A 24,979-nucleotide genomic window follows, 5' to 3' on the forward strand; every position below is an offset into this window, starting at 1 on the left:
CTACCTGTTGTTACATATACCCTACCTGTTGTTACGTAAACCCTACCTGTTACTTGTTACGTATACCCTACCTGTTACTTGTTACGTTATACCCTACCTGTTACTTGTTACGTATACCCTACCTGTTGTTACGTATACCCTACCTGTTGTTACATATACCCTACCTGTTGTTACATATACCCTACCTGTTACTTGTTAGGTATACCCTACCTGTTACTTGTTACTTATACCCTACCTGTTACTTGTTACGTATACCCTATCTGTTGTTACGTATACCCTACCTGTTGTTACATATACCCTACCTGTTGTTACGTATACCCTACCTGTTACTTGTGACATATACCCTACCTGTTACTTCTTATGCTTACTCTGCCTGTTACTTCTTGCGTATACATATACCATACCCTAATATGTGTTCACTTGCTGTTCTTTTCCATATGGACACATTTAGCAGTGTCACTACAGTTTGATGTTACATGAGATAACCCTGTTGTTCCCTTACTGTAGCAGGTAAAATCCCTTGTTTTGACTACGTGTAGAAGTTCTGCCATGTAGATATTTGATGGACAACCATTATAGGTACTGGACTATAAATTTACAGGTTATCCTTCATTAATGTTTTATATGTCACAATAAACTGAAGTCAAGGCTGTTACTATGACTCTGAAAGTATCCAAGCTCTGTGCTATAGATTTACTATATGATCTTAGTGCTAAGACTATCAGATGTCTATATTGGAGAATGAGAGTTTCGGTGTTGCAGAGCTGTCACAGCACATTGCAATGTTCCGAATGTAACCTGGATTCACTGTGAGCATATCCTGGTATAGCCATATGTTCTTGTCATGCAGCGTCTAGAGAAAGCAGCCAAGGAGCTCTCGGAACAGGCCACCAGCGGCATCTTCCTGGACCCAGACAACAACCCAATGAAGATACTCAGAGTCATGAAAGGGGTGGGTTTATTGGATGTTCTGGCATCAGTTAACAATTATACAAGAAGTCTACAAAACATTTTGAGTTACAAATGGTTACACTTTTAAGTTTCCCTTTTGCCAGATCAATGATTTATATTTACATTCAAATATACATTAATTCTAACTAATTTGACTAAAAAAAATGTTTGTAAATCGTAAAATTGTGACTTGCTTGGTCACATTGATTGGTTTGTTTTAAAACATTTCACATCAGAACAGACATTACTATTCCAGCCTTGCATGTCTATAAGATCGATGCACTAAATTTCACAAGTACTGTTCGGTATATCTTTTGTGTGGGTGAAAAGTGATCCCCAGGCTTCATGTATCATCATGAGGTGACACATGGACTCACTTGTGAGTGTTATTCTAGATCAGGGAGGAGTTCTTCTCAGTCCAGAGTCAGCTGAAGGAGGCCAGCAAGTGGCGAGAAGCTATCTGTGGGGAGCCATATGACCTCAAGTTCCTCAACAAGATGACAGTGGAGATGGATGTTCGGCAGCAGCTTTGGAGATATGTGGAAGTGTCCACTAGCGCCATCAAAGAATGGAAGCAGATGCTGTTCAGGAAGGTGAGTTTGTTGGTGTGTGTACTTTGGAGATATGTGGACATGTTCACCAGCGCCATCAAAGAATGGAAGCAGATGCTGTTCAGGAAGGTGATTCTTTTTCAGAAGAAGTCCTCCTTGGGGTACATATAAGCATTAAAATGTCCATTTTAAAAGCCTACGACAGTTGTAACAATATTTCAATAAAATATTTTACCAAACAAAAAACTCGTTATGTGTGGTGAGACCACCCCTACAGGGCCCCGTAGAGGGCCCCCTACAGCCAAGAGCAGGTAACTCTGGCTGTGTACCTCGTACCTCACTTTTCATGCTGTCGTCGGCCGTGTAGGTCGATTGCATGGTCCAAGAAGCTACGAATAAGAGAGCGATGAGTGAGATAGAGTCAAATCCTGTATGTATGGTTCCTTTTTTCGCCTCGAGCTAGCTGGAATCTTTGTATGACTTTTTCATTCATGATTTGTTGTAACTTTACGGGCGTGTTAAGCTGTCTCCAGCCACGTGGCAGGCAAGATGGCGGACCGCGGGGGTCCGTTGCTTTCCTTCTCCTGGCTTTAGAAAAAGCCTTGTAGTCGGGTCGTAAAGGGGCTGATATTTCATTTTGTAGATTATACTTGCCTAAATTCCTCTTTTTCCAGGCTTTAGGTAAGTTTTGCTTGAGTGTTTTCGTGACGCGTTTACGTGTCGCTCACACATGTTGCTCTTTGTCACCTATGTACGCAATTACGCATCGCTATTATGGCTTTGCGCTAGTATTTAATAGCTTTGCTGTAACAGTTAAAATATCGCCCGGGCGTTGTATTTTGTTCTGTTTTGTTGCGTGCATATTATATTATGTATATCGTACAGTCCTTGCTATTGTCATAGCGCGGTTCTGTTTTTTGCAGCCCAAGGGGTGTGTCACCTGTAGCGGCAGTTTGTCGCCTCAGGATCGCCACCTGGTTTGCTTACGTTGTTTAGCGGAGGAAGCCCATGACGAACAAGGTTGTTCTATGTGTCAGGCTTTCTCCCCGCTTCCATCAAGTCCAGGCGTGCTGATTACATGTTCTACGTCCTTACTTCAGGCGGGGACATTTGGGGTCAGGAGCCGCCTAAAGACAAAGATAAAAAAGCAAAGAAAAAGAAGGCTTCGGCTTCCTCTCTTTTGGGGGATGCTCCTAAACGGGCGAAGGGTGCGGGGCCTCCGGCTCTTTCACCTGCCATCCCCTCAACATCACAGGCACCTTCCCCCCCTCCTGTCCCTGTTTCTAACCAGCTAACAATTGATTTACTTTCTGATATATTGCAGAAGCAGATGGATTCGGTCCACACTCTCGTGGCTGACGCGATGGCTGGCCTCCGTCAGGAGATTGGTGTCCGGCCAGGTACGGGTGTGTGTGCCGGGTCTATGGCGGGCAGTGCTCCCAACCTCAGCTTAGGCTCTGGTGTGGGGGTTTCTGTCGGGGCTGCGTCGGCTCCGAGTTTCGTCTCGGTTGCTGGCCACCCCTCCGCTGTAGTAACTACTACCGGCCCGAGCCTTGGCTCGGGGTCTGGTCCAGTAGTTAGTAGTTTGGCAGGCTCAGTCCCTGTAGTTGCCGCTACTTCCCAATTGGTCCCACCGCTTGCGCCGGCTTGGCCGGGCCATTCGGTGTCTGGATCATTTTGTCTACCATTGAGGAATCCCAGCACGGGCTCTTCCTCGTCACGGCACCGCGACTCAGTATCGAGTCTTGGGTCAGGTGTGCCGGGCAACCCGGCTCTGCTCGAGCCTTTGTCCCTCTCTGTAGACCCCTCGGATGATCCCTCAGAGCTCTCTCTGGATACAGAGACCTCACTCATTGAGGATCGATTCGAGGAGGCTATGGAGGAGGATGAGGGTCGGGAGGAGTTGGGTACGCCTTTGGTTTCGCTTCGGTGCGTCCCTGAGGCAGGTACGGGAGCGTATTGCTTCTGTCCTGCCCCAGGTAGTGGTCAGTACTGGCGCACCCGACCCTCAGGAGTTTCGCCTCCCAGGGGAGGCTTTTGCTCCCACCAAGGTGGGGGACACAAGGCTGCGTATATTACCCTCAGTCTTGTCTGAGGTAATCAACCCCCTCCTCTGTGGTACCAGGTCCAGGTTCGATTTGCCAGAACTTGACCGTCGGTACCTCATGGGGGAGGCTTGCCTTTACAATCCCCCAGTGGTTGGCGATTGTGTTTTACGCATCCGTTAAGCCCTTGGGGGTTCGTCGAGTAATTCTATGGCTTCAGCCAAGCAAGGTCGCCGGCTTCCGCCGTTCACGACTAACGCTACAGCTCTTAAATCCGCCTATCGATCCTTTGAAGAGCAATACCGCAATGCGGTTCAATGCCTCAAAGTGACGATCCATTCCGCCTACATCTCGGTGTTGCAGAGGCAACTACTGGATGTGGGTGGGGTGGAGGAAGATTCGTCTCCCTCCACCTTGGCTAAGCAATTAACGGAGGTACAGTCACATCTGGCGCGCGATTCTATCAGGTCGTCGGCTTGCCAAATGATGTCGGCGGTGATGGGCCTCCGTCGCCTGTGGCTTTCCGTGGCGAGGTATATAGAGGTACCGTCCTTCAAGATGGAAACACTGCGTTCGGTGATTTCGTCTGTGGAGAAGGGAGATTGGCTCACGTCAATCGACCTCAAAGACGCGTACTTCCATGTCCCTATGCACCCCAAGTTCCGGAAATACCTAAGGTTTTCCTTCGACGGGAGGTGCTATCAGTTTCGGGTACTCCCCTTCGGCATTTCCACAGCGCCAAGGGTGTTCACCAAACTCATGCTAATTCCAGCTCAGGTAGCCAGGTCACAGGGCAGGTGCTGTCACCCGTACCTAGACGATTGGCTCCTTCGTGCGCTTGCCACTCACTTGAGTCGAGTTGCGACACTTGCTGTGATGAGTATTCTCACCAAGTTGGGCTGGATTATCAACCTCAAGAAATCAGAACTGGTTCCCACCCAGGATCTGGTGTTCTTGGGAGCGAGATTCGAGACAGCGCGAGGGATAGTCTCCCTGTCTCCGGACCGCGTCACCAAAGTCCAGAGAGTTGTGTTACAATTTCTCGAGTTCCCCAGGGCCTCAGCTCGGACTTGGCTCCAGTTGCTAGGCAACATGGCGGCAACGGTGGACATCGTTTGGCGAGCGCGGTTGAGGATGCGACCCATTCAGCAGGCTCTAGCTCGAATGTGGGTCCACACCCAGGGTTACGAGTTGATTCTCCACACTCCAGGGTGGCTAATTCCTCATTTACGGTGGTGGACACTGGCAGGGAATTTATCCAAGGGGCTCCCTTTGGACATCCCATCGCCAGATCTCTCAATTCAGACGGACGCTTCCCTCACAGGGTGGGGGGGCGTGCTGGGCGCCCTGTCGGTCTCAGGCCTGTGGTCACAGAGCGAGGCGCAACTGCACATCAATGTGCTAGAATTGAGAGCAGTCAGGTTGGTGTTCAAACGACTTCGGGAGCAGGTTCAAGGCCGTGTGGTCCGTCTCGAGATGGACAACCAGGCGGCAATGACCTACATCCTGAAGCAGGGCGGCATGGGTTTCCCGTCTCTTCTGCAGGAGGCATGGCAGTTTCTGCTCTGGTGCGACCAGTTCGACATACACGGGTAATGCCTGTTTATCTCCCTGGGGCGGACAACGTTCGAGCAGATGCACTCTCTCGTCAGTATCCTGGCCCCACACGCAGTGGATGCTCCATCGGGGATATTCGGGGCTATCTCCCAGTTGTTCGGTTGTTCCAGGTGGATCTGTTTGCATCTGGGGGACGAACCAGATTCGGTGTTTTGCTCTCGGATACGGATCCGAGCCATCGCCCAAGACGCTTTCCAGCTCGATTGGGCGGACAGGGTTCTGTGGGCGTTCCGCCACTACCCTGATTCCCAAAGTCCTCTTGCAGCTTGCCACCCAACCAGCTCGACTTCTTGTGCTCCTTGCACCCCTTTGGTCGGCTCAAAGCTGGTTTCCGGTACTACTCAGGTTTCTGGCTCAGCCTCCTGTACTATTACCCTTTCGACCGGACTTACTATCCCAGAGCGGGCGCCGCACCCAATCCCAGGATTCAGTGGGTGGCCTGGCCTCTGTCGGAATCGCCTCCTCTACGCGAAGCGAATTCCTGCACCAGTTGCAGACACAATTCTGGCTTCAGCGGAGGGATTCGACAAGCGTTCAGTATGAGGATAGATGGGCCTGTTATGCTTGGCGCTGGTGTGTCGGCAGAGGGATTCTTGATCCCTTTTCTTCAACTGTAATTGAAGTACTGGAGTTCTTGCAGTCTCGGTTAGAAGCCGGTTTAGCCGCGTCTACTATCCGGGGCTACTCCACGGCAATCTCTGCCTTCCATATCCCTGCCGACGGTGCTCTCTTGGGGCAGCACCCTCTCGTCATGGCAGCTTTTTAGCAGGCGTGGACAGAATCCGTCCGACTGTCCGGCGGGATTAGTTCCCGTGGGACTTGTCAATCGTTCTTGATTGGATGTCCGTCCTCTCTTTCACGATCTGTCGTCTCTTTCACTCCAGCTGTTAAGTTGGAAGGCTGCCTTTCTTGTGGCGGTAACGTCTGGCAGGCGTGTAGGTGATATCCATGCGATGTCAGCGGATCCTGCTCTGACTGTCTTTCACAAAGACAGAGTCAGTATTCGGTTGCCAGACTCCTACCGTCCTAAGATTAGCGAAGCCTTTCATATAACGGCCTATCGAACTGCCAGCTTTCACTCAGCCTCCATCGTCCGGTACCTCTCTTGGCGCTCACGTCTTAGATGTCCGTAAGACTCTCAAGGCTTATATCAAACGAACGGCTGCTATCAGGAAAGATAAGCAGCTGTTCTGTTGTTATGGCGGTGGCAAGGCTGGTCTTCCGGCGAACAAGCAGACCATATCTAGGTGGCTTGTCTCTGCCATTTGTTCGAGTTACTCTTACAAAGGATTAACCATCCCTCAGGGTTTAAAGGCTCATTCGATTAGGGCAGTGGCGACATCAAAAGCATACGCCGAGGCACTGCCCATTGAGGAGATCTGCTCAGCGGCTATCTGGAGCCGACCGATGCGTTCATCCGCCACTATCAGCTGGACAAACACTCACGGGGCGTGCTCGGTTTGGCCAGACAGTTCTCACCAGTGGGCAGTGTCGTGATTCTCTAGCCGAATGAGCCTTAGAAATCACGTTTGCTTTTCTCATGGTGTAGGTGTTAATTAATTCCTCAATTTTTATCGGTGGTGGTATCACATTGGTGGTGGTTTTTACCGTATGTAGCGATTATCACTCGCTACAGTCACTGTGTTCATCCCTGCACCACGCTTCGCTGGTTTGGGTTGCTGAGGGATATATATTGGACTCGCCCATTCTTTCCCTCCCATTTTGATGGTCTGGGGGTGGGACTTGCGTCCGCCTTTATAAATTCCACCAATAGCCTATCGGCTAGGCTCCTTTTCCCCCGCCTTGCCACGCCCCGCCTGATTGACATCAGCGGTCAGGTGACTAGGTGAGTGTACTTTCTCTCTCTGTCGCGGCTTCGGCTGTGCCTTCGACTGAACTAGGGGGTATGTTAGGCAGACAGAATACCGCTCCCGACTCAACATCGTTGGGAGTCTGTCTTATGCTTATATGTACCCCAAGGAGGACTTCTTCTGAAAAAGAATTTTACAAACCTGGAGAGGTTATGAATTCTTTGAAGAAAAGTCCTCCTTGGGGTAAGGCCGCCCACCTCCCCTCATTCTGTCTGACACGTTCAGCATGAAAAGTGAGGTATGAGGTACACAGCCAGAGTTACCTGCTCTTGGCTGTAGGGGGCCCTCTACGGGGCCCTGTAGGGGTGGTCTCACCACACATACCGAGTTTTTTGTTTGGTAAAATATTTTATTGAAATATTGTTACAACTGTCGTAGGCTTTTAAAATGGACATTTTAATGCTTATATGTACCCCAAGGAGGACTTTTCTTCAAAGAATTCATAACCTCTCCAGGTTTGTAAAAGTTTGTTGGTGTGTGTACTTTGGAGATATGTGGACTTATCTTACCTTCATGTGAAATACTTTAATTTCATTGGTCAATGACGCGTTAACGAGTTTCCGTGTCATCCCTCCAGGAGGGTGACAACTGGAAAAAATATTACCTGCTGCCATCGTAACTGCCAAACTCTCCGCCGAAAAGCTGTATTGCTAACAATGGTATGACGTCATAATATGACGCATGCAGTGCCCGGAGTTCGAAAACAAACCGTTCGATTAGCTGTTTTTGAGTTCACTATGTACACATCTATTTTACTGACTTTCACTGCTTTATTTAAACTATTGTATACATTGAATCGTTTGCACACTCAACTTAAACATAATGTGTTTCACTGATTTAAAAATCCTGTCGAGAGGCAGACACCATTTTGTTTACATGTAATATAGTGGGTAGCGGTCTTCAAAGTAAAATAAAGTGATAGTTTGTACATTTAACATGGCGGTAAGATAAATACTTTGTATGCTTCTCCCTCGGGTAATACGGTCTGATGTACGCCTCTTTGTAGCAGTGTTAACCCTTGCCTACCGTCTCTGGTGACACTGCTACAAAGAGGCGTACATCTGACCGTATTACCCGAGGGAGAAGCATACAACTTATAATGTCCACCAGCGCCATCAAAGAATGGGAGCAGATGCTGTTCAGGAAGGTCATTGGTACCAACAAGGAAAGGAAGTAGATGGCAAGCAGCATGTAACCGAACTCTCTTTCTCCCAAACAGATGCATATAAAGAAGTCTCTGGAGAAGGTGATGGAGTGGCAGTCGGCGGCAGCACAGCTGAAACCCCACCTGCCTTATGCCGACCGGGTGCTGAGTACCTGGTTTACCTCACTACAGGAGTTCAAGAAGGATCTGCCACTACTCCACAGGCTCTCCAACGAAGCTCTCAAGGTACACATATACTTTCTCACTCTCCAACTGAAACACAGGACCTGCCTCCACACTGTGTCCCGGAACATGATATGCCATCAATCAGTGTCTTATCACACATCTGACCAAATAGTGTCCTGTTATTCACCTGGGGATCTAAACTTTTATCTGTTTTTGCCAATATGATACCCAACATGTTTGTTAGGAACATTGACTTTTAATGCCAAGATTGAAATTATTTTCACCATTTGATCCATCCCAGCATTGAAGAATTTCACAGTGGTTGTGGTGGGGTAGCCTAGTGGTTAAAGCATTCGTTCATCACGCCGAAGGCCCAGGTTTGATTCCTCACATGGTACAATGTATGAAGCCCAATTCTAGTGTCCCCCGCCATGATATTGCTGGAATATTTCTAAAAGCGGCGTAAAACCATACTCAGTCACTCACTCCTCTACCATGAGAAATATTTGGGCCATTTCTAAAAGCATTGGAAAATCAAATGTTATTCCTCTGTGATTGCTTTGATTAAATCTTAGGGCAGCTTCCAGGAAGGGCACAGCCTAGATGTTTTCTATGCATTCACACTGGTATTTAAGGTGTGAAATCTACCAATTTTGATGCCCAAATTTATCTTTTTAGTTATTTTTTGACTGGTCTGTTTCTAGGAGCGTCACTGGAAGGCAATATTCCTGGGTATGAACGAGCCATATGACCCTACCCAGCAGTTCCTGGTGTCCGACCTTCTCTCATACAGCCTTGTGGAGCACGCAGACCTCATCCAGTCTGTCTATTTGTCAGCGGTCAATGAGTATGACCTTGAACTTAAATTTGGAAAGATTCGAAAGTTCTGGGAAGCCAGAGAGTTCAAGCTTGCTAAGCACATTCCTGACAGTCTCTTTGTGAAAGGTAGGCTGCTAGAGATTACACGTCCTTCCATAATAAGTCCCCAATAACTCAATCTTTTCATATTTACTTCATTCCCTAGTCTGAACATCATCTGATTGTTGTTGGTTTTTCATCCTAGATTCCTCATCTCTGTCGGTACCATACAATACAAACGTTGTAAAAGTGTATATGTCCTGAGTCAGTTCGGTCTTTCCTCTCACACTAAGCTGGCAAATATAACTGAGATACAGTGATCAGCAAACAATTTCAGTTTATGTACAAGATGTGTACAATGATCTTGTTTTTTAAGCTTCAACCTATACCAGCTTGTAGATCAGATTTCTTTCAGAACATACCTTACCAATTACCTTATCTCCTCCATTTTCAGAGCCAACAAAACGTACATCCTCACCGAGCAGACGTCACTCTAAGCTGGAAAGGTATCGGCAGGAACGGGCAGCACTGGCAGCTGGGACACTACGGGGTCTGGATGTCGCATCTGATGACTTCTACACCCTAATCGAGGTAGAGGAGCTCAAATACCAGCTGGAGGTAAGTTAGGCTTTTACGCTTTGTTTAGTAAAGAATTTCCAAGTACTGATTTATATTGTGGTGTTGCTACTTCGGGACAATGGTATCAGCCTGGATGTACTGATTTATATTGTGGTGTTGCTACTTCATGACAATGGTATCAGCCTGGATGTACTGATTTATATTGTGATGTTGTTACTTCATGACAATTGTATCAGCCTGGATGTACTGATTTATATTGTGGTGTTGCTACTTCATGACAATTGTATCAGCCTGGATGTACTGATTTATATTGTGGTGTTGCTACTTCATGACAATGGTATCAGCCTGGATGTACTGATTTATATTGTGGTGTTTGCTACTTCATGACAATTGGTATCAGCCTGGATGTACTGATTTATATTGTGATGTTGCTACTTCATGACAATGGTATCAGCCTGGATGTACTGATTTATATTGTGATGTTGCTACTTCATGACAATGGTATCAGCCTGGATGTACTGATTTATATTGTGATGTTGCTACTTCATGACAATGGTATCAGCCTGGATGTACTGATTTATGTTGTGATGTTGTTACTTTATGACAATGGTACCAACCTGGATGTACTGATTTATATTGTGACAATGGTATCAGCCTGGATTGTTACTTCATGACAATGGTATCAGCCTGGATGTACTGATTTATATTGTGATGTTGCTACTTCATGACAATGGTATCAGCCTGGATGTACTGATTTATATTGTGGTGTTGCTACTTCATGACAATGGTATCAGCCTGGATGTACTGATTTATGTTGTGATGTTGCTACTTCATGACAATGGTATCAGCCTGGATGTACTGATTTATATTGTGACGTTGCTACTTCATGACAATGGTATCAGCCTGGATGTACTGATTTATATTGTGATGTTGCTACTTCATGACAATGGTATCAGCCTGGATGTACTGATTTATATTGTGGATGTTGCTACTTCATGACAATGGTATCAGCCTGGATGTACTGATTTATATTGTGATATTTGCTACTTCATGACAATGGTATCAGCCTGGATGTACTGATTTATATTGTGGTGTTGCTACTTCATGACAATGGTATCAGCCTGGATGTACTGATTTATATTGTGGTGTTGCTACTTCATGACAATGGTATCAGCCTGGATGTACTGATTTATATTGTGATGTTGCTACTTCATGACAATGGTATCAGCCTGGATGTACTGATTTATATTGTGGTGTTGCTACTTCATGACAATGGTATCAGCCTGGATGTACTGATTTATATTTGTGATGTTGCTACTTCATGACAATGGTATCAGCCTGGATGTACTGATTTATATTGTGGTGTTGCTACTTCATGACAATGGTATCAGCCTGGATGTACTGATTTATATTGTGGTGTTGCTACTTCATGACAATGGTATCAGCCTGGATGTACTGATTTATATTGTGGTGTTGCTACTTCATGACAATGGTATCAGCCTGGATGTACTGATTTATATTGTGATGTTGCTACTTCATGACAATGGTATCAGCCTGGATGTACTGATTTATATTGTGATGTTGCTACTTCATGTTCAGCCTGGATGTACTTCATGACAATGGTATCAGCCTGGATGTACTGATTTATATTGTGGTGTTGCTTTATATTGTGATGTTGCTACTTCATGACAATGGTATCAGCCTGGATGTACTGATTTATATTGTGATGTTGCTACTTCATGACAATGGTATCAGCCTGGATGTACTGATTTATATTGTGGTGTTGCTACTTCATGACAATGGTATCAGCCTGGATGTACTGATTTATATTGTGATGTTGCTACTTCATGACAATGGTATCAGCCTGGATGTACTGATTTATATTGTGATGTTGCTACTTCATGACAATGGTATCAGCCTGGATGTACTGATTTATATTGTGATGTTGCTACTTCATGACAATGGTATCAGCCTGGATGTACTGATTTATATTGTGGTGTTGCTACTTCATGACAATGGTATCAGCCTGGATGTACTGATTTATATTGTGATGTTGCTACTTCATGACAATGGTATCAGCCTGGATGTACTGATTTATATTGTGATGTTGCTACTTCATGACAATGGTATCAGCCTGGATGTACTTTATGGTTTATTCGCTGACAATGTGGATGTTGCTACTTCATGACAATGGTATCAGCCTGGATGTACTGATTTATATTGTGATGTTGCTACTTCATGACAATCAGGTATCAGCCTGGATGTACTGGATTTGATATTTGTGATGTTGCTACTTCATGACAATGGTATCAGCCTGGATGTACTGATTTATATTGTGATGTTGCTACTTCATGACAATGGTATCAGCCTGGATGTACTGATTTATATTGTGGTGTTGCTACTTCATGACAATGGTATCAGCCTGGATGTACTGATTTATATTGTGATGTTGCTACTTCATGACAATTGTATCAGCCTGGATGTACTGATTTATATTGTGATGTTGCTACTTCATGACAATGGTATCAGCCTGGATGTACTGATTTATATTGTGGTGTTGCTACTTCAGGACAGTCGAATCAGCCTGGATGCAATGGCGTGCTCACCCTACTTAGGGGACATGGAGGAGACTGTGACTCACTGGTGTCGGGCCCTGAGACAGGTGGATGAGATCACAGATCTCTGGCTTACATCACAGAGAAAGGTGAGACAGTTATACACTAATTTGTGCAACATGATTCTTAGAACCTTAAATGCTGTTGTATATCTGTAATCAATAATTGATGTCTGCAGTTCCTGACTGAAGCCATTGGTACAGGCAGTGTGAGCAGATCACTTAATGTGTTCATGTTAGTGAAAATATAGATTTCTTGAATTTGAGTTTCCTGATCAGCAAAAAAGATTTTCTGTGGAATTTAAATGATGTTAAATTCAGATATATTGAACAAAGTAGACTTGGTAGATTGGATATCTTCATAGCCTAGCAAAGATGGACATTACTCATAGCAATGACCACTGGCCAACTTGACCTTTGGCTGCTTGCTTGCTTTAATACTACTTGAACATGGACAACTGTGAGAGAAAACAGCTTTGGTTATCAACACTATTCATGCTCTCTGCTTTACTTTAGTGGTTGTATCTGCTGAAGATATTTGAGAAGCCAGAACTGTACCGGAAATTCTCAGGACAAGCTACCAAGTTTGAAGAACATGTTCACAACCAGTTTAAGGTATGTTTGCCATGCAGTATATTTACTGTCTTTGTTACTGGTTTCTATTGCACTCATTGGTATTGTGAAGAAGCTTGAGAAACCTGAGTGACAGTGAAGACCCATCAAAAGTTGTATCTATATATTGCTCATCATTGACAACAATTTCTACCTCTTGGCTGTAGACAGGAAACCTCATCTGTGATTTAACTTTGTACTTGTGGTCTTCTCTTTGTTGTGTTGAGAGGCACATATACTGATGTAAATCCTGAGTTATGTTCTGGACAACATTGGGAACACAGATGCTGTTTATTGTCATTCATTTTGTGATGTATGGTCTATACTAGGTGTTTGTGAAAGGTGTCTTGTTGATTGTCTCAGGTGTGAACAGAATGATAACTTGCTGCCCAAGTATGCAAGTAACAAATGGTGTACTGGTTGTCTGAGTGTTGTCTGCCTTTTTCCAGGACTGGATGAGAGTTGTGTCCAATGACTCCAGTGTCATGTCTGTTGTGGGCAGGAAGTGGGGAGAGAAGGGCTACCGCTTCCTGCAGGGGAACAACCTCCGCTCCATGCTTCTGTCTCTCATAAATACACAGGTAGGTGTTATCGTACACACAGATAGGTGTTGTCGTCCACACTCAGGTATGTGTCATACACACAGATAGGTGTTTCTAACTCACACACACTCACACAGAGGTACATGCTGTCGTTCACACAAGTAGGTCTTGTCATAGACACACAGGTAGGTGTTCTCTCTCTCTTTCTCTCTCTCTCTCTCTCTCTCATACAGGCAGACATAATAGATCCCTCTATATGTATATAGGGTTTTGTTGTCATAGACACACAGGTAGGTGTTCTCTCTCTCTCTCTCTCTCACACAGGCAGACATAATAGATCCCTCTATATGTATATAGGGTTTTGTTATAGACACACAGGTAGGTGTTCTCTCTCTCTCACACAGGCAGACATAATAGATCCCCCTAGAGTATAAGTATCTGGGAACCTTCATTGACTCTAAGCTGAACTGGAACTCTAACACTGAAGCCCTATACAGAAAGTGTCAACAACGTCTTCATCTCATGCGTAAATTGAGATCTTTTAATGTTAACCCATCTGTGATGTCATCTTTTTATGTAGCATTTATTCAGAGTATTTTAACATTTTCCTTCCATTGTTGGTACGGGTCTCTCTCAGTTCATCTCAAATCTAAAATAGACAAAATTGTTAACACTGCAAGTAAAATCGCTGGAGTCAGATTTGAATGTTTATCATCAATATATGAGCGGCAAATCGTGAATCAAGCTGTCAAAATCATATCTGACCGTACTCACTACTTTAATTCGGAATACAACCTTCTCCCTTCAGGCCGCCGATACAAAGTTCCAATTGTGAAAACTAAGAGAGCCTGTACATCCTTTATTCCAAGTACCATATCTCTCTTAAACAAATGTGAAGATATCTAAATCAAGAATTTATGTAAATATGTTTGGTATCTCTCTAATGTGTCAGTAGCTCTGCTGATGTAACGCAAATTCCTGAAAAGGCGTTGAAGTATTATTCTATTCTATATAGGGTTTTGTTGTCAGTCCTCAGATTTAAATCATATTATATGTTTTTTTCCAGGAGGAAATTCTGAAGGACATCAATGTGTATATTGAAAAGTCCCGTTCCCAGTTCCCGCGTCTGTACTTCCTCAGCGACCAAGAGATGGTGGATATGTCCGGCATCTCACGTAACCCCAAGGCACTTGTCCCCTATGTGCGCAGGTGCTTCCCTGGGATACAGAACCTTGTCTTCGCCCTCCCACCAGAGATCACATCACTCAACTCAACCTTGGACTTTGCTCTTAATGGTAATTTCTCTCTTTCATGTTGACCTTGCATCTTAACTGTAAAGCTGTCCAAAAAGCTTTGAGTCATGTAAAACTTGTCCTTCTTAATAAAGAGAAGTTTATCCTACAGTGTAAAACTGTTAACTGAGTAAAACTGTCCATTTAACAATGTAAAAGTGTACAGGCAAAGATTTCATCATGCTAAGTAAAACTGTTCATCCTACAGGGTAAAACTGTTCATCCAACAGGGTAAAAGTGTTCATCCAACAGGGTAAAAGTGTTCATCCTACAGGGTAAAAAGTGTTATTCCAACGGGCTAAAACTATGCATCCTTCAGTGTAAAACTGTTCAACTTACAGGGTAAAACTGTTCATGCTACAAGGTAAAACTGTTCATGCTACAGGGTAAAACTGTTCATGCTACAGGGTAAAAGTGTTCGTCCTACAGGGTAAAACTGTTCATCCTACATGGTAAAAGTGTTCACCCTACAGGGTAAAAGTGTCCATCCTACAGGGTAAGACTTCATGCTACAGGATAAAACTTCATGTTACAGGGTAAAACTGTTCATACTACAGGGTAAAACTGTTCATCCTACAGGGTAAAGCTATACATCCTACAGGGTAAAACTGTTCATCCTACAGGGTAAAACTGTACATCATACAGGGTAAAACTGTACATCCTACAGGGTAAAACTGTACATCCTACAGGGTAAAAAGTGTTCATCCAATGGGGTAAACTGTTCACTCTACAGGGTAAAACTTACATCCTACAGGGTAAAAAAAGTGTTCATCCAATGGGGTAAACTGTTCATCCTACAGGGTAAAACTGTTCATCTTACAGGGTAAAAAGTGGTAATTCTACAGGGTAAAAGTGTTCAACCTACAGGGTAAAAGGGTTCATCCTACAGGGTAATACTGTACATCCTACAGGGTAAAACAGTACATCCTACAGGGTAAAAAGTGTTAATCCTACAGGGTAAAAGTGTTCATCCTACAGGGTAAAAAGTGTTCATCCAATGGGGTAAAACTGTTCATCTTACGGGTTAAAACAGTACATCCTACAGGGTAAAAACTGTTCATCCTTCAAGGTAAAAGTGTTCAACCTACAGGGTAAAACTGTACATCCCAGTGTTCACGAATGCTGTTTCAAAGTAACAGGACATTGGGTCCTGTAAGTTTCAGATATCTGTCTGACCCATTCAAAATTCACAGGACCCATAGAATGAAATTAAACTCACATTTCATATTCAACATTTCTTATAATTGGCATTGAAATTGTGAACAAACGTAAGATTTATAAAGGGCAAACAAGTGTCAAGTGTCACATGTCACATATAACAACTTCAGTCAAAGTCATTGTGAAATATACAGTCTGACATTGGGGCCGGCGGGTTGTAGACTTCTATCGGACCGTTGGCAAATCTGCCGGATTTGTCAGAGGGTCCGACGCTATTCGTGAACACTGACATCCTACAGGGTAAAACTGTACATCCTACAGGGTAAAAAGTGTTCATCCAATGGGGTAAAACTGTTCATCCTACAGGGTGAAAGTGTTCATCCTACATGGATAAAACTTTCCAAGGTTCAGGGTAAATCTCTGTTTGTTACAGCTGACAAGCTCCAGGTGGTGTCTGTGGTGGGGAATCTGGGAGAGGAGGTACCACTCTATGCTAAACTAGCCAGCTTCCCTCAGGCTACCAAGTGGCTGCGTAGTCTGGAGAACCTCAGTAAAAACACCATGACTGTTATGCTGCAGGCATGTGTACAAGCCCGCATGGAGGAAGGTAAGCCTTTCTGTATTTTCATGTAATATGTCTGATTTGATGACATCAACACTTTCAAGATAGTTGAAATAATGGCCATTATTATGATTATCGTAATTATTGTATTGATGATGATTGATTGGTGTTGTTATTTGTTATGTATTGTCATATTCATAAACATTTCAGTAAATGACAGTATAACTTGGCGTTAAATCGAGTCTAGCATCTCACCAGCTTTAAATACTGATTTGACATTACCCTCTACTTTTGTTCTTACTGAGATGATCCGCCTTCCCTTAATTTCAGTGTTTGGTTTTGATAAGTATGGTATGTAACTGTTCCGACCCACTGACTTGAGCTAACCCTTTGAAATGACATATCCCTGTTTGTGTCTGGTCGTGGCTGTAACCTGGTGTGGTGTATTAACATGGCTTCATGGAGAGGCTTGTGTCTGGTCGTGGCTGTAACCTGGTGTGGTGTATTAACATGGCTTCATGGAGAGGCTTGTGTCTGGTCGAGGCTGTAACCTGGTGTGATGTATTAACATGGCTTCATGGAGAGGCTTGTGTCTGGTCGTGGCTGTAACCTGGTGTGGTGTATTAACATGGCTGGCTCCATGGAGAGGCTTTGTGTCTGGTCGTGGCTGTAACCTGGTGTGGTGTATTAACATGGCTTAGTGGAGAGGCTTGTGTCTGGTCGTGGCTGTAACCTGGTGTGGTGTATTAACATGGCTTCATGGAGAGGCTTGTGTCTGGTCGTGGCTGTAACCTGGTGTGGTGTATTAACATGGGTTCATGGAGAGGCTTGTGTCTGGTCGCGTGGCTGTAACCAGGTGTGGTGTATTAACATGGCTTCATGGAGAGGCTTGTGTCTGGTCGTGGTGTAACCTGGTGTGGTGTATTAACATGGCTTCATGGAGGGCTTGTGTCTGGTCGTGGCTGTAACCTGGTGTGGTGTATTAACATGGAGAGGCTTGAGAGGCTTGTGTCTGGTCGTGGCTGTAACCTGGTGTGGTGTATTAACATGGCTTCATGGAGAGGCTTGTGTCCGGTGGTGGCTGTAACCTGGTGTGGTGTATTAACATGGCTTCATGGAGAGGCTTGTGTCTGGTCGTGGCTGTAACCTGGTGTGGTGTATTAACATGGCTTCATGGAGAGGCTTGTGTCTGGTCGTGGCTGTAACCTGGTGTGGTGTATTAACATGGGTTCATGGAGAGGCTTGTGTCTGGTCGTGGCTGTAACCTGGTGTGGTGTATTAACATGGGTTCATGGAGAGGCTTGTGTCTGGTCGTGGCTGTAACCTGGTGTGGTGTATTAACATGGGTTCATGGAGAGGCTTGTGTCTGGTGGTGGCTGTAACCAGGTGTGGTGTATTAACATGGGTTCATGGAGAGGCTTGTGTCCGGTGGTGGCTGTAACCTGGTGTGGTGTATTAACATGGCTTCATGGAGAGGCTTGTGTCTGGTCGTGGCTGTAACCTGGTGTGATGTATTAACATGGGTTCATGGAGAGGCTTGTGTCTGGTCGTGGCTGTAACTTGGTGTGGTGTATTAACATGGCTTCATGGAGAGGCTTGTGTCTGGTCGTGGCTGTAACCTGGTGTGATGTATTAACATGGGTTCATGGATAGGCTTGTGTCTGGTCGTGGCTGTAACCTGGTGTGATGTATTAACATGGCTTCATGGAGAGGCTTGCAACTAACAGCATTTGGAGATTTTGCACTGATGGCCAGAAAAATTCATTGGTGTTATACAATCTGGGGTTGACATTGCCATTTTATGTGAGTTGTTAATTTGGATGTATTTTTTCTCATGATTGTTTTGGTCCAGTGTGGTTTGGGTTAGTTTTCTTTCACAGAGTTGCCAGTTGGGGAGTTATGTATAAAGTTAGAGACTTTTCCCTCAGACAGTTCTCTCATTTGCTCATGCATGTAGTGCAAGCCGTGTTGGGTTAGCTGTGACTTCTTTATAATATCAAGAGGTAACAGTTGCCAATATATCTTAACGACATGTTAACCAGTGTGTTACTAACCCTTGACTGTGTATCAGAGCCAATTATTGTTTCTTGTATGTTGAAACTATGCTCAAATCAGGCTTGTTTTATGTGAAGTCAAGGTAAGATATCTGTTAAGAAAGATTACATTTGCTGTAGAAATAAATGTAAATGCTGTGTTGTTTTCTTTATAAACTAAACTATGCAAGGTGAGAGTTTACAGCCAACGACACAGTAAATTTAGCACCTTTTAGCTTTTACTGATTTTCAAATTTAAATAATTTAAGTGATTTAATTCTGCATTTAATTTGTCCTGGTTTTAATAAACCTGCTTAATTACCCACAGTATGTTTAGAAAGTGTTTCACAGGTATAAACTATTGTTGATATCTATCTGCAGTTAAAAAGATTCAGTTACTACTGCCAGCACGTTTTGCATTGCATACATATTGCGTATTCTAAGGTCCAAGGTCCAAGTTATTGTTCAAGAGTGATGAAGAACTGAAGTAAATGAGTTCATATATGACAGCATGCAGTGTTGCTTGTACAGTGAAACACTGTGATTGTTTACAGAACTCATGGCTGAGCACTGCAAACTACAGCATAAAACAACATTCACTCATTTATAAAGTCATAGTGAAATACAAACATGTGACTGATTACTGTATTCTATATGACTGATGCATCTTCAAACACATATGTTGATATTTTTAATATATCTCTTTACTAGTCTGAATTGTTCCTAGTTGCCAGGGTGCCGTTGTACAAAACAATCTCAGCTTTATAACAGTCATAAGTCTACGTTAGGTATGGGAGTTACAATCACCTTAGCGCTAAGGTCACTTTGTACAACGGCACCCAGACGCACAATTCAATGATAATACCATGTCTGATTGTCAATAGATACATATAACAGAACAAAACAGAGTGCCACGTATGTGTGGATATGTAACATGTGATCTGCTTGCTGCAGGATCTCGACAACCAATACAGATCCTAGAGGAGTTAGCTCAGCTTAGTGACACGACACCTCCACAGAAGGCGCTGCAGTCAGAAATAAAGCAGACGTTCCGTCATTGGTTGCTGCAGTTTCCCATCCAGTGTGTGCTTGTGTCAGAGGCTATCATCTGGGAGCGGGGTGTTGCTCGTATCCTTGAGAAGCCCAACCCTGATGATCTGAAGCTTACAAGGTGAGTCAGTGTTGACCATTTGTCTGCAAAGTGATCTTTGTGTTTAGAAACTGTTAGTCCCATAATTTAACATATCCTTATAACAGTTGTGTTAAGAGTGAGTGAGTATGGTTTTATGCCATTTTTAGCAATATTCCAGCAATATCATGGCAGGGAATTTGTGCTAAGAGGCTCTTATAGTAAGGCTGCTTAGCAAAATAATTGTGCAAAATGTGGTAAAAGCACCAAACTTGGCACAAATGTTCACTAATATGTAGTGATCATTTTAAGATAAGGAGGCATTAGAAATAATCATTCTTCTGCGCGCATGCGCAACATTTGAATACCTTATGTATGTCTAAGACTGGCAAATCCTTGGCTAGACTAGCACATCTTCAAACCAAGTCCCTAATTGTGGTTATGAGTTAAGAGACATCTTTAACAGAGGACTGTTGTGTGCTGACAGTTTGTTCGTGATGTTGAATCTTCATGTCTTTCTTGTCATGTTGTGCTTCTTCAAATTGCTTAATCAAACGTGCAACTTCAGGACCAGGGTTGTCAGTAATCCAAAGGCTCCCCCATCTTCTTTAATGCAAGCGTTGTTTTCTTCATGACCTTGATCTAAAGGCATTGCAGAAAAGAACCGTCTTTTGCACAGTAAGTAAAGTGGCCAGAACGGAATGCTTCTGCCACAGCAGGATGTTTGCTTCCAAGTTCATGCATCTCGCAAATGCACAGGTATCCATGGAGCATAGTTTGTGTGGCCCAAAGCCGAAGAAACATGGAACAAGCTTTGTCAGAGATTCGATGTACAAATCTAAGTTTGTTTCCCTCAAAGACTGCCCGAAGGATAACATGCAGAGCTCCAATGCCAATACAGTGTCCCAGTAATAAAACATTGGATGAAGTGTTCTGTTGGCAGCACACCAGGCATCAAATGCCTGAGGAACTTCACCATTGTCATGAGCTCTTTGTCTGTGTGACATGGGATGCTTTCAAAACTGAATCTCTAGTTCCAGACTTAGCAACCCTTGCCTGTGCAAGAGCTTGTGTCCAACTACTGCCATTTAGTCAGTCTCCAATGGTTTTCAATACTACCATCTCAATTTGCAGACCACCCAACATCACAACCACGTAATCTCCATCACACGTTGTGGGCCACTTCCACTGAATCTGTTTTGCTAATGCAAACAAAGCTTGAACGAAGGTAATGATTGGTATCTGACCTTCATCACAGTGATGAACATCTTCTTGATCATTGCAACTAAGTGATCACTTTCATGGAATAATGGAAGAGCAGCAGATGTCAAGAAGATATCCTTTGAACTGTGGTTTTGTGCATGATATGCAGCCAGTTAAACGTGTCACTTGGAGGGGAGTTTTCCAGAACCAGTTTTGTGTGCTTTAACCACATATATTCGTTTTAAGTTTGCACCCAAGTCAGTTTCGTTCAGAAGTGAAGTGTTCATTTTGGAACAGTGGCATCTTTTACGTCAGATGTTACAGATGGCAGTTCCGTATAACACTGTGGTAGATGATTCAAGGTTTTTGATGATGTATCTGTGATGTCTACTGTGACCATATCACATTCTATTCCTATATATTCAAACTGAGGGTGTTGAAAGAGGGATATGCAAGTTCCATGAAAAGACTCTTTTACTGTAGTGGCTCTGGGATTGTGATCTATGTCATTAACAGCAGATGTTGTGAAAAGTTTGAAGCACAAGTTCAAAGGACAGACAACGTTGTCCTTTTCCAATAGTTGACACACCCAATGTCACGAATTGAAATTTTTTGTCAGTACCATATCAAAGGACATACAAAGGCCAAGGCCGTGTAGTTTGTCAACAGGTTCTCTCTTGCGTATCTGGGCACCATAAGACCAAGATACGTGAGAATCGGCTTAATTGTCAGTACCATATCAAAGGACATACAAAGGCCAAGGCCGTGTAGTTTGTCAACAGGTTCTCTCTTGCGTATCTGGGCACCATAAGACCAAGATACGTGAGAATCGGCTTAATTTAGTGGAAATAGATCATTTTCATTGTAATTGAAAGTTAGAAATAGCCCCATGAAATAAATCTAAAAATTTAGAAAGAAATAATTACTGGTCCCTGAGATCAGACCACTTTTGATTATCTCCCTTGAATTCCTTAGGGAACAAAGTTGGACAAATCTCCACAAATTTGGTTATTTCCATTTTGATATTTATTAATGTGTGTATGTGTAACATTATAACATCATTTTCATAACTTCTATGGTATGTTTAAACAGATACATAACTTTTCATCCATTTCTCTATTGCATCGTCTGCTAGTGGCCATTTTGAAGGGAGCAGTCATTGTGTTTTTTGTGTGTATAAATACTGTTTTAAAAAGTAGATAATATTTTTCAATTGATGCTTTCAAGTAGAAAAATAAACATTAATAGCATTAAAATATTTATTTTTCGATATTTTGAACACTTAAAGATTTCTATTAGACATGATATTTTCATTTCATGGGCATGCTCAAAAATGAAGAAATATTGAATGCCTCCTTACCTTAAACTACTTCCTACACCTTAGTGGTCATCTTAGCCAAATTTGGTGCTTTTATCACAAAATGCACAATTCTTAAGAAATGTCTAGCTTAGCAGCCTAACTATTAGTCCCTTACCTTAAAATAGCCCTATAACAGTTGTGCTAAGAGGCTGTTAGTCCAATACTATAAAATAGCCCTATAACAGTTGTGCTAAGAGGCTGTAGTCCCATACTTTAAAATAGCCCTATAACAGTTGTGCTAAGAGGCTGTTGGTCCGATACTTTAAAATAGCCCTATAACATTTGTAGTGCTGAGAGATATTGCTCCCATACTTATCAAATACTAATCACAGTTGCAGTGGTAAGATTGGTTGGGTAGGGATGGTCCCAAACTGTGTTTAAATGTGTTTCTGTTTCTCACTGCTTATTAAGGACATTTTGTTATGAGGAAAGTGGAGAAACAAAACATTCCTCCAGATACTTTTGCTGGTTGCTGGTATGACTGGAGAGATTTCATTTATATTGTTATTATTTCTATGAGTCAACGATTAGTATGAAGGACACCTAAAGTTCTGTCAGAAATAGAAAAAAACCAACAGTTTTTCACATTTATATCTACATTTTAAATATCTGTTAAACTAAGTTCGGCCTAACTACAGTCGCAGTGGGAGGGAGATAGGAAACGTGAAAGAAGGATTTTACTGAGGAGAGATTAGTGCAGAAATGAGAAGTCCAATGCGACTTATTCAGAACAGACCATGGCTTTATGCAAATTAGTGTGCGATGATATTGTATTACAAAGGACACTTTTTAAATGATCATTTTGAAATTAGACTTAGCTTCATTATAAACAATAGCAGACGTAAAAAATAATAACTTTAATACTGAAACTATTAAGGATGTAGCTACCATGGCGTCTCACTATCACTATAAAAAGAAACAGGTAGGAGGGGTCGTCTCAAAACCAAAACCAGTATGGGTGTCGCAGAGGGTCGTTGGGGTCGGGCTGGGGAACTGAGATATTAGCTAATATTAGATAATCAGTAGAGACATATTCAGTACACATGAAAAAACATAAAATATCTTTGAGATGACCCCTTGTGCCTGTGGGCAGCATGTGCATTTTATGCCATGTGAGTCGACGGTCCGTCGTCATACCTGGCTGAGTGACCTAATTGCCATCTAGAGTCTGATCTATTGTTTTCAGCAGCTATTCATATTTTTTTAAGTTTTGCCTGATTTTACAGGTAAACATGCTTTTCTGGATATCCTGTTACGCATCCCACTGAACGCCCAGTTAGGCCGATGTGGGTTATTTCGACATATGCTATTTGCAATTGTGTAGATTTGAGTGATACAGAGTAACAGCCTAAAAACAGTTTTTTTTCTATTTCCAACAGTAGGTTAGTGGTAGAGGCTCATACTCTGATAGTTACATAACATGTAATATAATTGGTGTGAGCTACAGGTGACATATGGATTCATTATCCTCTCAGAGCAGTGACAGGATCTGCTAGATTGTTTGTGTCCTAGATTCATCACAATTATGAACACCATTATCTGTACTGGTTGGTCTCACAATGATAACTGACTCTGATCTGTGCCCGTGAGGCTTTACTTCGCCTGTCAAATCTTTGTATCAATGAAATACTGAGACCACTTCATCCTCTTCAGGTCAAACATGTGCGCCAAGCTGGACCAGTACATTGACATTCTGAAGGAAACCTCGACCAATGAGAGGCTGAGCCTGGAGATGAGAGAGAGGCTGCAGTGTCTGCTCACCAGCCTCATCAAGCAGACGCTGCATCACAGGGACATCATGGACGGTCAGTAGTCAGGCAGTGTGTTAGCATCACCAGACGGTATTGTCTTTAGGGGGGCCAGGTAGGCTTGGGGGCCACGACTTGCTGTGCAGAGTTGTGTCCCTTGGCATGCCAGGATTTTATGATCTGAGATTTGATCAGTTGGTTTGCCAGGACCTGTGACTGGTGGTAAACAAGTAACATCTGCTTCACTTCAACCATTGTTCCAAGAGTAGGCTTATACAATATTATGAGTGTAATGCTGAAAAACTGTTCAAAATGGCATTAAACCAAACTCACATACATTATTGATCTAAGTAAATGCTGTGAAATGTTATACAAAGTTGTTTTCCTCCCTTCACTGAATAACAAAGAGATTTTTGTAATACTAGAAACAAACTTGGTGGAATAATGTATTTAAGGGTCACAATCTATTGGAATATCATTCATGATTTATCAGAAAGTAATTTGACCTGGTCATCATTATATCAGCAGTGGTTTGTTTTCAGACAACATTTCAACTGACGATTCATTAACTACAAATAGCCAAGAACAGGTTATTTATTGGAGATTTTGTCATCTATGTGCTGTATAATCTATGCTGTTCACAAACATCCAATGTAATGAAGTTGTCATCCTCACAGGTTTGCTCCAGTGTGAGATTCCATCAGAGACCAGTTTTGACTGGCTCAAGTCTCTCCCGCTACCGAATGGACATCCGAAACGTTCTTCGAGCCAAGACAGTTGTGACGGAGATGCAGAACAGTGTGTCCGGCCGCACCAGCAAACCTGTCAACAGACGCTCCCCTTGTCTCTGTCAGTGCAGGTCAGTGCATGCAGGACTCAGGTCTTGGGCAGGTCCTATATCTGTGGCCAGATGACACATACTCT

The 24,979-nt window shown here is 43.3% G+C and overlaps 1 protein-coding gene across 1 annotated transcript in view; it reads left to right on the top strand.

Moving 5' to 3' along the window:
* The window catches only part of LOC124277587 (dynein heavy chain domain-containing protein 1-like), a 208,656-nt gene that overhangs the window by 35,261 nt on the left and 148,416 nt on the right, over positions 1-24,979 (top strand). Inside the window, 13 exon segments of the mRNA XM_046713305.1 lie at positions 851-952; positions 1,347-1,544; positions 8,255-8,425; positions 9,070-9,310; positions 9,678-9,841; positions 12,372-12,506; positions 12,933-13,031; positions 13,478-13,609; positions 14,637-14,865; positions 16,454-16,627; positions 19,570-19,786; positions 23,961-24,112; positions 24,733-24,914. Of these exon segments, the coding sequence (XP_046569261.1) occupies positions 851-952; positions 1,347-1,544; positions 8,255-8,425; positions 9,070-9,310; positions 9,678-9,841; positions 12,372-12,506; positions 12,933-13,031; positions 13,478-13,609; positions 14,637-14,865; positions 16,454-16,627; positions 19,570-19,786; positions 23,961-24,112; positions 24,733-24,914 (2,196 nt within the window).

The sequence above is a fragment of the Haliotis rubra genome, unplaced genomic scaffold (genome assembly GCF_003918875.1).
Source record: "Haliotis rubra isolate DU_JTF1 unplaced genomic scaffold, ASM391887v1 Scf224, whole genome shotgun sequence".
NCBI classification, from domain to species: Eukaryota; Metazoa; Mollusca; class Gastropoda; order Lepetellida; family Haliotidae; genus Haliotis; species Haliotis rubra.